At 50.2% G+C, this 15,001-nt stretch overlaps 8 protein-coding genes across 8 annotated transcripts; 2 read left to right on the top strand and 6 right to left on the bottom strand.

The window, feature by feature from the left end:
• Positions 1 to 16: 16 nt before the first annotated feature.
• N7474_000110 (DNA ligase ATP-dependent N-terminal) lies at positions 17 to 1,171 on the bottom strand (the record flags this gene model as incomplete). The annotated part of the gene is made up of 1 exon (XM_057191525.1): positions 17 to 1,171. The coding sequence occupies one exon, from the start codon at positions 1,169 to 1,171 to the stop codon at positions 17 to 19; it is 1,155 nt and encodes a 384-aa protein (XP_057056478.1).
• A 287-nt stretch (positions 1,172 to 1,458) lies between these two features.
• N7474_000109 (SF3a splicing factor complex subunit PRP9) lies at positions 1,459 to 3,094 on the bottom strand (the record flags this gene model as incomplete). The annotated part of the gene is made up of 2 exons (XM_057191524.1): positions 1,459 to 2,915; positions 3,001 to 3,094. The coding sequence occupies 2 exons, from the start codon at positions 3,092 to 3,094 to the stop codon at positions 1,459 to 1,461; spliced, it is 1,551 nt and encodes a 516-aa protein (XP_057056477.1).
• Positions 3,095 to 3,235: 141 nt separating this feature from the next.
• On the top strand, positions 3,236 to 4,585 carry N7474_000108 (ATP-dependent RNA helicase eIF4A; the record flags this gene model as incomplete). Its single annotated transcript, XM_057191523.1, has 4 exons — positions 3,236 to 3,266; positions 3,316 to 3,570; positions 3,624 to 4,517; positions 4,566 to 4,585. The coding sequence occupies 4 exons, from the start codon at positions 3,236 to 3,238 to the stop codon at positions 4,583 to 4,585; spliced, it is 1,200 nt and encodes a 399-aa protein (XP_057056476.1).
• Positions 4,586 to 5,074: 489 nt separating this feature from the next.
• Positions 5,075 to 6,635, bottom strand: N7474_000107 (uncharacterized protein; the record flags this gene model as incomplete). Its single annotated transcript, XM_057191522.1, has 5 exons — positions 5,075 to 5,161; positions 5,212 to 5,532; positions 5,583 to 5,958; positions 6,014 to 6,267; positions 6,375 to 6,635. The coding sequence occupies 5 exons, from the start codon at positions 6,633 to 6,635 to the stop codon at positions 5,075 to 5,077; spliced, it is 1,299 nt and encodes a 432-aa protein (XP_057056475.1).
• Positions 6,636 to 7,240: 605 nt separating this feature from the next.
• N7474_000106 (acyl-CoA N-acyltransferase) lies at positions 7,241 to 7,928 on the top strand (the record flags this gene model as incomplete). Its single annotated transcript, XM_057191521.1, has 2 exons — positions 7,241 to 7,646; positions 7,699 to 7,928. The coding sequence occupies 2 exons, from the start codon at positions 7,241 to 7,243 to the stop codon at positions 7,926 to 7,928; spliced, it is 636 nt and encodes a 211-aa protein (XP_057056474.1).
• A 541-nt stretch (positions 7,929 to 8,469) lies between these two features.
• On the bottom strand, positions 8,470 to 9,996 carry N7474_000105 (uncharacterized protein; the record flags this gene model as incomplete). Its single annotated transcript, XM_057191520.1, has 5 exons — positions 8,470 to 8,577; positions 8,638 to 9,343; positions 9,400 to 9,590; positions 9,645 to 9,873; positions 9,920 to 9,996. 5 exons carry the CDS (start codon positions 9,994 to 9,996, stop codon positions 8,470 to 8,472), a joined length of 1,311 nt encoding a protein of 436 aa, XP_057056473.1.
• A 1,699-nt stretch (positions 9,997 to 11,695) lies between these two features.
• Positions 11,696 to 12,634, bottom strand: N7474_000104 (uncharacterized protein; the record flags this gene model as incomplete). Its single annotated transcript, XM_057191519.1, has 1 exon — positions 11,696 to 12,634. The coding sequence occupies one exon, from the start codon at positions 12,632 to 12,634 to the stop codon at positions 11,696 to 11,698; it is 939 nt and encodes a 312-aa protein (XP_057056472.1).
• A 1,050-nt stretch (positions 12,635 to 13,684) lies between these two features.
• Positions 13,685 to 14,965, bottom strand: N7474_000103 (WD40 repeat domain-containing protein; the record flags this gene model as incomplete). Its single annotated transcript, XM_057191518.1, has 4 exons — positions 13,685 to 13,836; positions 13,886 to 14,228; positions 14,425 to 14,828; positions 14,890 to 14,965. 4 exons carry the CDS (start codon positions 14,963 to 14,965, stop codon positions 13,685 to 13,687), a joined length of 975 nt encoding a protein of 324 aa, XP_057056471.1.
• Between the last annotated feature and the right edge of the window lie 36 nt (positions 14,966 to 15,001).

The raw sequence follows: 15,001 nt of genomic DNA, 5'->3' as shown, positions 1-15,001 counted from the left end.
GGATGGCCGAGTCAACTTACGGAGAATCATTCTCAACACCAATCAAGGTCCCAGACCGAGGGAGAAAGCGACGCAGCTTGTGGAAGTTGGACAACTTGCCGTGCTTATCACTCCATACTAGGAGTTCTCCTTCAACAATGCAACACTGCGAAAACTTGCAGTCTGAATGTCCGATTCGAAGGGACTCCTCCACAACATGAATTATGCCTGACCTGTCCGCAGTGGAATCTTTGCCACTTTTCGAGAAAATCCGGATAGGATTCTTTTTGTTTGTAAGATCAATGTGGATCTGACAATATTCCCCGTCGTACTTTCTCTCTACGCTCATGCGCCTGCCCTGTGACATTTGATAGCAATGTTTGACGCTCCGAGCCTTGTAATATTCGGGTCGTCCAATTTTGAAGCCAATTTGAGGGCGTAGATGTTGTAAAGCTAGCGAGCTCAACGTGGCAGCGAGCGTCGGATCTGGACGGGGTGGGAAATGATTCATTGGGCTGCAGGCAAGCATATCCAATGCTCCGACGAAGGAGGCCTGGAATTGGAGGAGCTGCGGAAGTAAGAAGTGAAACCTTTCCAAAGTATATTGTTGTGGTAGGGCAACGGGGGAGTAGTCCTTCAGAATCATGCGAGTGAGCCATTTGGCATCTCGGCTACTCAGTCTTCGGTATAAAGGAGCAAGAGCCTCTTCCATATGAACGGCAGTGTGCTGCCGACAAACAGAAAGGTCAGAGAAGCGACATCGGGATGCGATCAGATTCAAGGCGTGATCGATTTCCTCAACGGTGATTTCCGCGTGGTCCTGAATATGGTTTTCGGCCTGTCGCATAACATTCTCCACGCACTGGCCCAGATCAGGGCCACCGGATACACGCCATCGATCAAGGTCTGCCAAGCGTGACGATCCGAGGTATAGACAGCGGCCAGTTACGCGTGCCAGGGAGGTTGCCTGCAACCCATACACTCGGTCTGTTCGTCTCTCGGGGAACATGCACGAGAGCAGGGCCAGCCTGTCCGTGTCGGGATGATGGATCCGTCGTTCATGCCGGATGAACCACTGATTGACCGTCCGGATATCCGGGTCATTGTTCCGTGCGGCGGTCGAGGCCTTGGCAGTTTTGTTCTTCTCGAGGCTGGAGAGAAGATCGCACAGGAAAGCGAACTTGAAGGGCATGAAGCAAGCATCATTAGGAGATAGAAAATTGGGCAAATCCAGGTGGGGAGATGGCGGGACGCGAATCGGCGCGCTCGGCTTCACGTAAGCACGTGAGCATCTATGGTTATTCTACGGCTAGAAGCGAGAAGTGAAGGAATTGAAAATCAATTGGAAATGCCCAGTGGAATAGTATCCTGGGACTATTGGGACCTCCAGCCAAAACTATCCTGACCGTCGAATGGATGGAAGACCATGATATACCGCCAAACTCCAAGCTTTTGATACAAAACGTGAATACAAGATGTCTACAGAATACCCTGCTTTTGAAGACTGCAAATCGTTAGCAAATAGATCCCACATAAGCAGGAGCAGAGGGGGTAGACATACTCAAGGTAAATTCGCTCGGGCATTACATTGCCCTCGGCATCTTCCATCTGGACCACGTTGTCTCGCGAATCTCTATCCTTCTTGCGGTCTTGCTCAAGCTTCTCCCACAGTCGAACGGCATCCTCGATCCGGGTAATCTCACGGAAAAGGTTTGTGTTCGAGGTAATCCCCAGGCATTTCAGCCCATAGATGTGCATTGCCTCGGAGAAATGCTTGTCGAAAGCCCGGCGGCCCATGTAGACATAGTTGCCGCAGATTTCACACGGGTATTCCACGCCCAGTCCATGCAGTTTGTAAAGCCAGTATGGAATGGGCTTCCCGTCCCAGGCAAGGGGCAGTTTCAGCGGATTGTAGATGCGCTCTTCGTCATCCTCGTCGGACTGATCGCCAGTACGGCCCTCGCCGCTAAAGCTCTCGGGCTCAGCCATCAGCGCTTCAAGTTCCATTTGACGTTCGCGTTCCGTCATGCCCTGTCTCCGTTCCACGTTGATCCGGGTGGCCTGTCGCTCTGGCTGGAGGGCATCTGCCAAACAGCGGACACGGTGTTCGCGTTCAGCAACCGCTCGCTCCTTCAAGCTATGAGTCCCAGACGAGGTGTTGCCAACTGGTGTCGATGGCTTCTCGCCTGACGTACCAGCCGCCTTGCGAGCTTCAGCCGCCCGGATGTGCTTTTTGCCAGTCAAATGATTTCGGTAGACGTTATCGTTCTTGAATTCCTTCTCACAGTCGGGACACCAGGTGCCTTCGCCAGTTCCCTCGGTCTTGGGGCCAGAGGCGCCGTTCTCGGCCTTCTCCTCGGTCCAGCCTGGAACCTCTTTCGCCCACCACTGCTTCTCAAATTGCTCATCGAAACCGGCAAACAACTTGTCCAGATCTTGCAACGGCCGCACTCGCTTGATGAAGCCTTCGAGGTAGCTGGCCAGCTCATTGACGTAGCGGAAATATCGATCGGAGATCTTGTCCTTGCGCTTGACCAACATGTTGGGGGGCGTGAACGAGTCGAAAATTTCGAGGTATTGGATATAGGTCACTCGCTTCACATTAGGCAGATTCAGATAACTTTCATGGATCATGGTCAGATCCAAGTATTGTCCGAATCCTTCCTCGCCGGTGAACATGTTGTCGATCTCCGTGCCACGCGGCGCCTCACCCTCGCCGGGCTGGTGGCGTTTATACGCTCGCTCTAGGTTTTCGACGGGCTCATTCGGGTAGCGCTTGTGGAAGTCTTTGATGTCGTCCAGCTGCTTGTAGAATTCCTCGAACTGATCGCCCGTTGCGATGGCTTGCACTTCTTTCTCCCGGAGCCCGCCCGCATCCTTGTAAATATCCAGGAGCCTCTTTGACTGCTCCTCAATGCGATTCAAAAAATTGGCGACTTCATGGTCACGCGCTAGGCGTTCGCGAAACTGGTGAAAACGACTGGTTAGGAGGGGATGCCGAGCACACCTGAGCGAGAGCACTTACATTTCTTGGATCCTCCGCGACACGGTCAGCAACTGCCTGCTCCAACCGCTCGAGGTCTTCGTGGATGAATCGCTGGTCTTCGAGCAACATGGTGAGCGTGTGCTAAAGAAAGACCGGGTCTGCAGCTTGCCCAGGGCTTTTGCGGGTGGGTCACGTGAGAGTGGCCACTGGAGAAAGTAAGTCAGTCGCAACTTCCCTTTTTTTCATCGCAAACTGAACACCACCTTCACCATGGCAGACGGCATTGACAGACGCGCTGAGGGTATGGCATAACCAGTGTCTCGGGGCGGAAATATGCTGACAGGATTTAGAGCGCATGGAGTTCAACACCTCCAAGGAGGTCACGGTTGCGCCGACCTTCGAGGACATGCACTTGAAGGAGAGTCTGCTTCGTGGAATCTATGCCTACGGATACGAATCGCCTTCAGCGGTGCAATCTCGTGCCATCGTTCAAATTTGCAAAGGTCGCGATACGATTGCGCAGGCTCAGTCGGGTACTGGTAAAACTGCGACGTTTACGATCAGTACCCTCCAAGTCATTGACACTGTCGTGCGAGAAACACAGGGTGTGTCTATCTCCTCGTAGGTTATGTTATTGTGCTGACTTTGCTTGATTCAGCGCTTGTCCTGTCCCCTACTCGTGAACTTGCAACTCAAATTCAGTCCGTGGTGATGGCCCTTGGCGACTACATGAACGTCCAGTGCCACGCCTGTATCGGAGGCACGAACATTGGCGAAGATATCCGCAAGCTCGACTATGGCCAGCACGTTGTTTCGGGAACACCTGGTCGTGTTGCCGACATGATTCGCCGGCGGCATTTGCGCACGCGACACATCAAGATGCTTGTCTTGGATGAGGCAGACGAGCTGTTGAATCGGGGATTTCGCGAACAGATCTACGATGTTTACCGCTACCTGCCACCGGCGACCCAGGTCGTTGTGGTGTCTGCTACGCTTCCTTATGACGTGTTGGATATGACGACCAAGTTCATGACGGATCCCGTCCGTGTGCTGGTCAAGCGCGACGAGTTGACGCTCGAGGGCATCAAGCAGTACTTTATTGCGGTTGAGAAGGAGGAGTGGAAGTTCGACACGCTATGTGACCTTTACGACACTCTGACCATCACGCAGGCAGTGATCTTCTGCAACACTCGTCGCAAGGTTGACTGGCTCACCGATAAGATGCGTGAGGCCAACTTCACTGTTTCAAGCATGCACGGTGAGATGCCGCAGAAGGAACGGGATAGCATTATGCAGGACTTCCGCCAAGGCAACTCCCGTGTTCTTATCTCCACCGATGTCTGGGCCCGTGGTATCGACGTCCAGCAGGTGTCGCTCGTCATCAACTATGACCTGCCTACCAACCGTGAGAACTATATTCACCGTATTGGTCGCAGTGGTCGTTTTGGTCGCAAGGGCGTTGCTATCAACTTTGTCACCAGCGACGATGTCCGCATTCTGCGCGACATCGAACTCTACTACTCGACCCAGATTGACGAAATGCCAATGAATGGTAAGTACTCTGTGTCCTGGATGGTTTTCCATTTCTAACCTTTAATAGTCGCGGACCTCCTCTCGTAATTAACTTATCCCTCGAGGGCACTCCGAGCATACTTCGTTTCTCCGTGCGAAATCCCAGCACATATCATTCATCTGTGTTGAAAATGGCTGGATTATGTGGCTGCCAACTCGGCCAAGGCCAGGCAATTTCTAGCGTGGGGGAAAGGGATTATTAACTGTTACTGTGAGATACCACGACAAATTCAATTTGACCCAGTGACTAACATGCCAGCGATCATAGTTCCAGACTGCAATGCCCTCAAGAGGATACTGAGTTTTTTGTTTTTCGAATCTGTGAATTGGAAAAGTTAGGCCCTGTTACCTATCTTTTTGGAGTTGCTAGTTTTCCAGCGGGACCGGATCAATTGAAATGTTTCAAAAGCAATCAAAAGAAGTTCAAGAAATGTCATCCTTTTCAATTCAAACAGACGCCCGTGAACCATTAGCCACGCCCTCCACCTGTTTCACTCTATCAAACGAAACTATTGGAGGAAGCATCATGGATATCCTTTAATTCATTGGCAGATCCAGAGCATCGTGTGCCACCCTCATTTCAGCCTCGGATGGCATATTCACAATTGCCAGGTATATCACTTTCTGTTGCAGATGTTAATAGTTGCTCTCAAGGGATAGTTGGAAGCCCTTACTCCTTCGAATAATTTGCGAATTTCAACCAGACCGCCGCCTATAAGGGTATCGGCACCTGGACCAGGTTCCCTCCCGCCTGCGTTTTGTGTAGCCTCGCGGTTGAGCCCCTGGGGATCTCTGATGAGCTCTGCCAGTCCGCCAATCAATCCGCCGCCGCCGCCTCGGCCGCCTCGGCCGCTCCTGCTACCTCTGCTGGCATAGCCCCCCGTCACCAAGCTAAGCAGATCCCCGCTGCTAGCTGCATGGTTAGGATCAGCATAACGTGAGGCAAATGTCGGTGTTGGCCGTTGGTTCAAATGGCTGTCAGGGTTTTCCGCTTGCTAAGGCATCGTAAGCAAGATTTGCCTGAGTATAACGAAGAAAAACTTACGAAGGTAGCTTGCGCTCTTTTGTCCAAGTAGGTCTTGACAAACTCAACCCGTCGCTTTGTTTTAGAAAGCTTCTTCTCCGCGGCCTTCCCGTTTTCTAACTGGTCCAGCTCGGGGAAAACGAGGGGCGCAACCTCTGGAAAAGGGTTTCCATAATTCTTGCCGTCAGACGTCTTGAACTTCTGCTGGAGGCGTCTAAGCTTGTTTGACCCTAGCATGGTCGAATCATTGCCGGTCATGGCTTTAGCAACAGTGGACTGGAGATCCATCGACATTGCTGGTGCGTCTGGCTCTTCCGGAATCCAGGTCAAGACTAGACAGTACAGCCCACGAGGTTTGAAGAACTCCTCGTTCGCCTGATCAAAGAAATTGTTGGTCCTGTATCATAGTCAGCTACTTTTTCCAAAAATATGTATCAGTCCTCTGTGCGTACCTCCGACGGCCATCTGCGGCGATAGTCAGGTTGGCAAATTGATGGATTGCCACTGATACTGCAACTGCCGCAACAGATGGGATGGCGTGGCCCACAAGGGCAGCCAGGTTAATAGCCTGCAGCCAACGGTGCGCCCGGCAGCCTTTCTCGGCTGTGTCCAAGAATTCAAGGAACGTGGCCTGGTCAATGCCAAATGGGGCCAAGTCAGGCGCATAGGCGCGAAGGAATCCACGATTACGGTCCTTGGGTCTGCGCTGTGGGAGAAGGATCGGAGCAGGTAGATGAGCGGGTTCAGCACCCGTGGGTGTCGGATGTTGACTTGCAAACCAGGTAGCAAGAGCAGCTCCATCGACAACCTCACTATACGGAGGGGGTCATCCTGGGGGTGTGATGTGTGCTGGAGCTCTTCTTGCGCTTCGTCAAGGGCCCATTGCTCTTCTAGAGTATCGATGACAGCGTCCCTCTCCACGACGAGTTCGGATTCATCATCTGCAAGGCTTCCCCTATTCGCTTCCGCTTGGGTCTTCTGTGTCTTCTTAGCCTTGCGGGCAGCTATTCCCTCGGAGGCAAGGCCGATACCTGCCGCGACACCTTTGACGAGCTTAATGACAACGGGGCCCATATTGTCAATGTGAATCTCAGCTTAGCAAATGAGAGGAGAAATTACAGGTAGATTAAGATTTTGCTGCCTTATATACAACTAACTGATTTTCCGAATTCTTTCCGTTTTGGTACGGCGGACGATGGTCGCAATAGGGCCAAAACGTTATAGCCAATCGTTTTGCTAATATTTAATCGTCTAAAAATAGTGAGTACCCTGTACCGCATAGTAATTTGTATGGTAGACTATGTACGCCCTCTCCGCAAAGACCACCTATACCTTCCTACAAGGAGAAGACTAAGTGCATGAGATCAGTACAAGAACTTGATAGAATTGATCGTATGCAGGTGCATCTAACGCAAGAGTTATCGCTGAAGAGTTTATCTATCCTCACGATTCAGGGGTAACGAGTAAATTTTGGCATTTAACAAGGCTCGCGCTGGCTGACTCCCCACTACCCGAAACCGAGCTTACTCCGTTGAGAATCGATCGATCTTGACTCCGCGTCCGTTATCGCATTTCTTCTGCTCAGACACCGGGCATCTGCTTATATTTAATGGGCACTGTGAACTAGTGGACAAGAACATCAATTTCATCTATTATACCTTCCAACGGACATATCGCAGATGTCTTTCAGCCTTTTGCACGTGCAAGCCTCAGATGCTGAGCGCCTGATTCGAGAATGTGACTTCCCGGCCATGCTAGACAATCCGATTCGTCTCACAATGTTCCCCCATTCTGGCCCAGAGACCCAAGAAGACGAAATTCGATGGATGACATGCAACTTCAAACATAGTTTGGAAGAAGACAGTTCCAACTTCCGCAAAATCTGTACCGAAGACGGGACTCCTGTTGGATTTGCTGGCTACGCTGTCCTGAATAACACTGTCCAAAATAAGATTCAGAAAGGCCAGGTAGAACTTCATTCTAATCCTGAGCCCGAGACACTGGATAAGGATACTTGGTCAGAAGTCTCAAAGATGCTCATGGCAGAGCAAAACCGGGTAATACATGGTCAGGAGAATATCTGGTGTAAGAGGATTGCCTTGTTTCTTCGCGCAGGTCCATGCTTACCCTTTTCTAGCCCTCACTATCGTGGCTGTGAATCCAATGTATCAGCGCCGTGGTATCGGCTCTATGCTTATGAAATGGGCATGCGAAGAAGCCGATAAAGCTCATAGAGATGGGATTTTGCTGTCCTCACCGGCCGGGATTCAGCTGTATACCAAGTTCGGCTTCGAGAAAGTGAGCGAAGTGAGAACACCGAAAGGGTCACTTTACAGCATGTTCAGGAAGGCGCAAAATTTTGGATGAGCTTAGAAGTACTGTACATTGTTATTCATTTAAGAGGCCACTGGACCTTCGTACATAACGAAACAGTTGAGCCTCTTCTTGGCGATAATACCTTACTTGAACATTTCGATAGGTTTCCAGCCCCAAATAGTCCAAGTAGTCCATCTACCCTTCTAGACTTAAAAGACTTTCAATTGCAAGGAGTGGCCAACTAGTTAGGGCTAGTATCCGAAGGTGGCCTAGGGGGTCACGTCAGCTGGCATGGATTCAACGGAATACGTATGAAAGAGGCAATATCTCCCGATCTCGACCTGGATATGGCCGCCACTAGACTCAAAGAGCTTGTTAAGTCTTTTCAAGGGCCAGAATAAGTAGAGGGAACGTAATTTTTTCATATTTGAACAGACAACCTATGCCCTACGAGGAATATGACGTTGTCGTAGCTTGCTTGAATCTCCATGGCCTATGTCTTTTCCAAAGCCACACGATTTTAGGACCAGGTGCTTGGATATTCTTTCATAACAATAATCATTAAATGGCCGGAGGGGTAACTACATAAATGCTAATTCCAATCTGGATCGTACATCTTGTATGGCCAGGGCTGAACGACTCCGTTTGTGGTCTGGATTTGCTTGGAGCAGGACCAGTTGATATATCTTTTAAAGTCGCACTATAGACATACCAAGGTTGTTAGCAAATTAGATGGCGGGGGCAATGTGAAAGTACTCACCTCTGCGGCTATGTCCACAGTCGAACAGCCCTGCGTGAACAGGTCCACGGAGGGGGCTTCCAAGATGCCCAGTTGACAGATGGGTATATTCATGAAGAGGCCACCCGGTGGAGGATCGTCCGAGGTCATGGCAGAGAGTGCGCCCTTGGGATCCCAAGTGCTATTGAAGCCGATATGATTGAGCGTGTAGGCGGAGGCCTCGATAACCTCAGTAGTGCTTAGTCCTAACTCCTTGAGGTTATCAATGCCAGGCACTGGGTCATAGGCTGAGTCGGGTGCCGCGCCGTCGGTGTTCTTAACGAAAAAGTAGACTTGGTCATTATAAGTGACCCTAGTCATGTCGTTTTTGTCAATATTCAATGTCGCATAATCATCTCCAGTAAATGTCCAGGCGTCGGTTGTATTAACGATGAAAACCTCCTCTTGGACCCATAGATCCGAGACAGCGACGGCAAAGACGGATTTCATGGCCGCATTATCGATCGTTAGCTGGTATGTTTCCGAGATGTCCTGCGCAAAGGCACCGCCATTAAGCCAGTCGACGACACCAGAGGGGTCTAGATAATAATACATGTCATCTTCGCTGAAATAGGCAATGCCGTTGATGGTACTGTTGCCCCAGTCTATGACTGCGTATCGCATAGCCTCGAATACATGGTACAACCATTTATCCATATTGCCTATCTCCTTAAGCTGGGTTTCGATGCTAAATTAGTTTGCATCAGTATTTTATGGCAGAGATCACAAGGAGAAAAAACGCACACTCCAACCGTTTCTGACATAATGGACCCCAGAATACCCGTATCCATTGTGGCCCCCGCACCACCTAGAGTTGCAAGAGCTCCAGCCGCTGTTATGGCATTCAATTCTGGTAAGGCGAGCTTTGCTAAGGTGAGAAGTCCACTTAAAGCACTCATGGATCCTGAAACGAGCGAGTTTTGATAAGTTTGAGCCTGCGAGAAAGATTTAGAATTGAGTTCTTTTGGAATTGTGAAGGAGGTATATACCGCGAGAGTGAAATTGTGGGTTGTGAAGTAGGCTTGCATATAGCCATTCATTGTGTTCATGTTTGTCTGGGCTGAATCAATCGCTGTGAGCATCCCATTGACCCAGTTATGGAAATTCCGGATCCCGTAGATCAGAGCCCAGTTCTGGGGATTCGATATCGGCGCTGTATTGCAGCCCTGCGCAGTTTCGGTCAAATCGCAATCTTGACCACTAAAGAGATAACGACCGCTAATTAGAAATCAATAATGCATCGGTGGATAATAGCTGAACTCACATTTCGCAATGAAATTCACTAATGCCAGTCGTGTGCTGCACGAGGTAATCCAGGAAACTTTCCTTGCCGCTAGTCATTTCGTTACATCTAGATATAAATTAGTCTCAAAACCATCGCAAGATGCTCAGGGATTCTAACAAATAGGCCGACCACCCGTCTATATTAAACTGGTTCCATACTTTGGCATTTAGCACATTGCCCTTGCAAAGATAAGCATAGTCCGTCCTGTATGGGTATGCGCCGCTAGAAGTCGCTGTAGAGCTGCTAGACGTAGGCGACACTGTTCCACTTGAACTGACTTGTCGTCCAGCTAAGAGAGCATGTCTACCCGGAATTGCACTTGCGGTAAGAACTAATTTGCGAGATGAGATACTCTCCTCAGCTGTAGAAGAATGAATAACATACCAGAGCCTAAAGTCAGGAGGAGTGTATAATGCATGGCAATGCGAGGAAATAGAGTCCACGTTGACCAGGCGCAATTAGACCTTAAATGGAGATCTCCTCAACACAGATACAAAGGAACACAGTGTAGTATTTGTTGACGCCATTAACTATGTTTGGTCCTCTTCTCCTTTTTAAGCCATACAAGCCTTAGACAGGTGAGGAGCAGCCCCAGGAATGCATCATGTATGTAACGTGTTTATCGCTGCGGCTTGTACTAAGCTTCTATGAGCTGATCTATCTGGTCTGTCATTGGCCCCAAACGAAGACTATCTTGCACTACTGCCACTGCTGACGCCGATCAGTGAGTATACAACGCTAGTCAAGCATCAAGGTGGAGTTGGGGCCAAGTGTTCTAGTCGTCGGAGGGACTCCGTTACAGTTTATCAAACATGTTTTATCATATTTTAGGCTAATTATAGACTGTCTCGGTGTTGGCAATCTCAGGTACCCATTCAGATTTGCTGGATCCATGGTTCTCAAGTAAGTCTAACACCATGACCAACGAACGACCCACCGTTTATTCTCCACTGACTTGATGATACGCATAGAGGCTAATAGGGGCCGAAACGGACCTCTCAAGATAAGCGGGTGTAACGGGGCATTTTATTGAGTCAGTTGCCGGCAAATTCCCGTTGTTTTGGTCTGTTCTGCCAAGACCTGTGGTTGCCGATTTGGAACTGGAGGATGTATCTTCGTTCCCTAAAGATCGTACTCGTCGGAATACCGCCTGCTAACTCTCCCCCACTGTTCTTCGTCTATGACAGTGGATAATGGCTTAAGCTACATGTCGATCAGAGAGGGAGGAAGATTGGCAAGGTTGCTGGGGGGTGGCGGTGTCTTTCTTCCAAACTTGAGGATAGGACCCAAGACCATATTACATAGCAACTATCGGAGACAATCACGAGAACGATAATAATATTTTTGTCTGCCTACTGGTACTTTTACAGTTCTGGTGGAATAGTTACCGGTACTTACTGAATAGAGATGATTTCAGATACACAAATTGACTCTTGCCCCGGCCTCTCCTTTCCCCTTCCGATACATAGCTAGAAAACGGCCTACGCATCTTTGAAACTCCTGTACATCCTAAGCACTTCTTCAATTTCATACCCTAGTTGTCAGGGTAGATAACCTGTGAACCAGGCCGAGAGAAATGAGACTGAACGAGCACGGAACAGGAATAGTAGTCCAATTCGCAGAGAGACGCAATCCTGGAGAGGATTCAAATAACATACCTAACCGAAAGGGGTCTGGTCCGGGGACCCTCCTGTAGATCGCCCCTGATAGCGTGTGATGAATTCCATTGGAGAGACGGATTATCTGTGTTCAAGTTTAAACAAGGACGCCCGATACAGTGGCGAATTCGTCAATTGGGTCCTCATTAGCGGCTTCTTTGGCAAGGCGGTCCGCCTCAGTGTTCCATTCTCTTGGAATACGCCAGAATTCAATGCTCATCCCCTTCTCGTTCCAGAATTCCACCTCCCCGAGCAGACACTGCCAAAGGTCTTGGTTCTTGACTGGCGCCCCCATGCTCGTCTTCCAGTCCCTCCGTTGCCATCCGCGTATCCAGGTTGTTATACCTTCGGCTACGTATTCGGAATCCGTTGCAATAACTAGTCCATCCGCGCCTTCTCCAGGCCAATATCGGAATCGTAAAGCTGCGATAACGGCGCGCAATTCTGCGCGATTGCTTGTTTGCGGATGTCGTTCGCCGGTGGGTCCTTCGTTTTCCAGACGAAAGGCAGTATAGCCGTGGACTAGGGGGTTTTGTGTAGTAGGTTTGAAAACAAAGGCACAACCGGCTCTTGGGTTCGCCCCGCCGTTGTCCAAACACGCTCCATCGGTGTAAATAAGGAATTGGGTGCCCAAGTCGGATTTACGAGTGAACCGACGTACACGTGGCGTAGACCTTTCTCCAATGCGAAGTGGGAAAAGTGACTCTGGCGTATCACTCGGATTTGGAGGATGAAACTTCGTAGGGATCACGCGTCCCGTACCGACCGTGCACTCCCTACCCAGACCCGTACCAAGAGGGTGGGAAATGAAATAGCCACGTAGAGGATTTTCAGGAGGATCATGAGTTTCATCATCATCGTCACTGTCTCCGTCGTTATCCATGTCACGGTCTTCAAAGTCGTCCCCTTCTTCCATGTCATCTTCTTCCATGAAGCTATAGTCTACCGTGCAGATGCCACAGATCACGAGCCCGTGCGAGCCACACACCAGGCGACCATCAGGAAGTTCGACGGGGCTGTCTGGACGGAAAACCATGGTGGACTGGACCTCTCCTCTCCTCGAAGACGCACTTGGTGCCAGGAAAGCGGAGCGCGAAGGAGTCTAGTATCCAGTATCCTTGGGTGTAAGAGCAAAGAGTACCTGTAAGGTGTCAAAGCAAGAAACTCACTACGCGCCTGGTACCGGGGACGAGTTTGGAGCCTAGGCGTAGTGAGGAAGGAGAGATTGCTCTGGTGGAGAATAGCACTCAAAACCCTACATGTGCAGTATCAAAGGCCGGTTGAGTGGAGGAGCGACAAAGTGGATGTAAGTTTACACCAAAACTGATTCTTGGGAGAGAAGTAGATTCTTGCAGATGGAATATAGAGCGAGAGAGTATAAATTACCCCGCAGCCTACAAATCGGAATAATATGACCTGTCAATCCGGACCATCAAACGATCTACGCTGGCGGTTCATGCGAGCTCTTTCATACCGCCCAGACTGGGCCAATTGGAGTACTGTTGGAACAGCCCTAGGCAAGCCAAAGCGCTACTACATTGTATCTAGAGATGCTCGTCCAAACAGGCACACTAGACAGGGTCGCGTAACAATTCACCATTCCCCAAGACTACTACGTACGATGTATATGCGGAAGAAGCGGGAGACAGAATCAAGAAACGCCACGGAAGCACGCGGGGAAAAAATAAATCAAAGCAAAGTTTATCGTCGTCTTTCAGTCCAAAAAAAGCTCCGGGTATGTGTGTCCCTTGACCGTGATACATGTGAGAATGAAATAAAAGAAAGGAAAACAAAGCAAGCGAATGGCACGAGACAGAGACAGGAGAGCCACAAAAGACATTCTCCAAGTGGAGGGGATGGAGAGAGGGGAGGAAGAAGAAGAAGAGGGGAGGGAAACTCGTTTCAAAAGGCTGATGATGTGGTTCGCAATGCGCTCGTCTGCGTGAATCCATTTGATGGTGCAATTCCTCGGCGTGGCGTGGGAATTGTGCTTGTGCGAGTTCGGTCGTGATCTCGAGACCAGCTGGCGGGTATTTGTGAGTATATGGACGACAACGACACAGGTTAAAAAAAAAAAGGGCAATTCTTACATTCTCACGATGCAGTCATCGCCCGCCGACGCGAACATGCCTGGGTCTACCGGGTTCCAGGATATTGAGTTGACGCATCCCGCGACATGACCGTCCAATGTTTCGACCAGTGTCCCGTTCTCTTTGTGCCAAATGTAGACGCGCGAGTCTGGGAAATAAGTTAGTGGTGTCCAGTAAACGACAAGAAAAAAACTCACCCTCGCTGCCACTGATAACGAAATTCTCAGCAGCTCCGCCAAATGTACTCCGAATCACAAATTCGCCCTGTTTTTGGCCTCGGAAGCGCCGGACCACAGCAGTAGTCTCCATGTCCACAAGCTGGATCTCCCCTTCCTGTAAGTTCACCAGAACGTGTCTCGAGTCTCGACTGATGGCAACCGAGGTCGGTTTACTCGGAAGCGGGAGGCAGTACTCTTCCTCGTGAGTGAGGAAATTGTACACATGGATCTTGGCTTCCGTGTCTGCCGCTACAAGACGTCGGCCGTCGGGGCTGACAGCGCAATCTTGGACACGGAACCCGCCATGCCACATGTACAACGGCTGCCCCCGTACACTCCAATGACCTAGTTGGCAGCTCGCATCCAGAGAAGCCGTGACAAATGATTCCCCGTCTGCAGCCCATGCGGCCGCAGTGACCGGATGGCGGTGTTGATTGATGGTCAGCAGGCACCGGCCAGTCTAATGTGTGTGTTAGCATAGACAAAACTTCTGTATGTATGGATAGAGACACGCTTACTTCGACACTCCACACACGCGCTTTCTTGTCTTGTGAACAGGATATCACTTTCGAGTCGTCCGGACTCCAGCTCACATATGCAACCCCGTCTCCATGGTCGGCGAGCCGATGAAGCACGGCGAAGCTAGACGTATCGTAGATGAGCACGCTTCGGTCTTTGCCAGCAGTGACCAGTTTGGTGCCATCATGAGAAAATTCGCAGTACCAGACTTCATCGGAATGTTGGGTCAGATTGACGCTGATGTCCAACGGAAAGTCGTTGCGGTCGCACATGTGGTCGGAGTAGAGCGAGGGGGGTTCGGCGGTATTATGATATAAACAGTTGTTGATTTGGCTTTGCTTCACGGTGTCTAATAGGATGGCAAGCCGGTGTTGGGGGATCATCACGGATGGGGAAATCGATTCTGATCTCGAGTTAGTATGAACGGGAGGTCCGACCGCGGTTTGGCTTACTCGATAATTCACCTAGCAGGCGCTCTCGAGACGAGCTGACCGGCCCATCCCACACCGCTTGGTCGTGTAAGAGCTCCGGCGGGCACATGAGGAGACTGTCCGGGTTAATATACGTCCTTTCTTG

The sequence above is a fragment of the Penicillium riverlandense genome (assembly GCF_028828495.1).
Source record: "Penicillium riverlandense strain IBT 135883 chromosome Unknown utg000001l_segment0_segment0, whole genome shotgun sequence".
NCBI lineage: Eukaryota > Fungi > Ascomycota > Eurotiomycetes > Eurotiales > Aspergillaceae > Penicillium > Penicillium riverlandense.
This window is presented reverse-complemented; position numbering and strand designations above follow the sequence as displayed.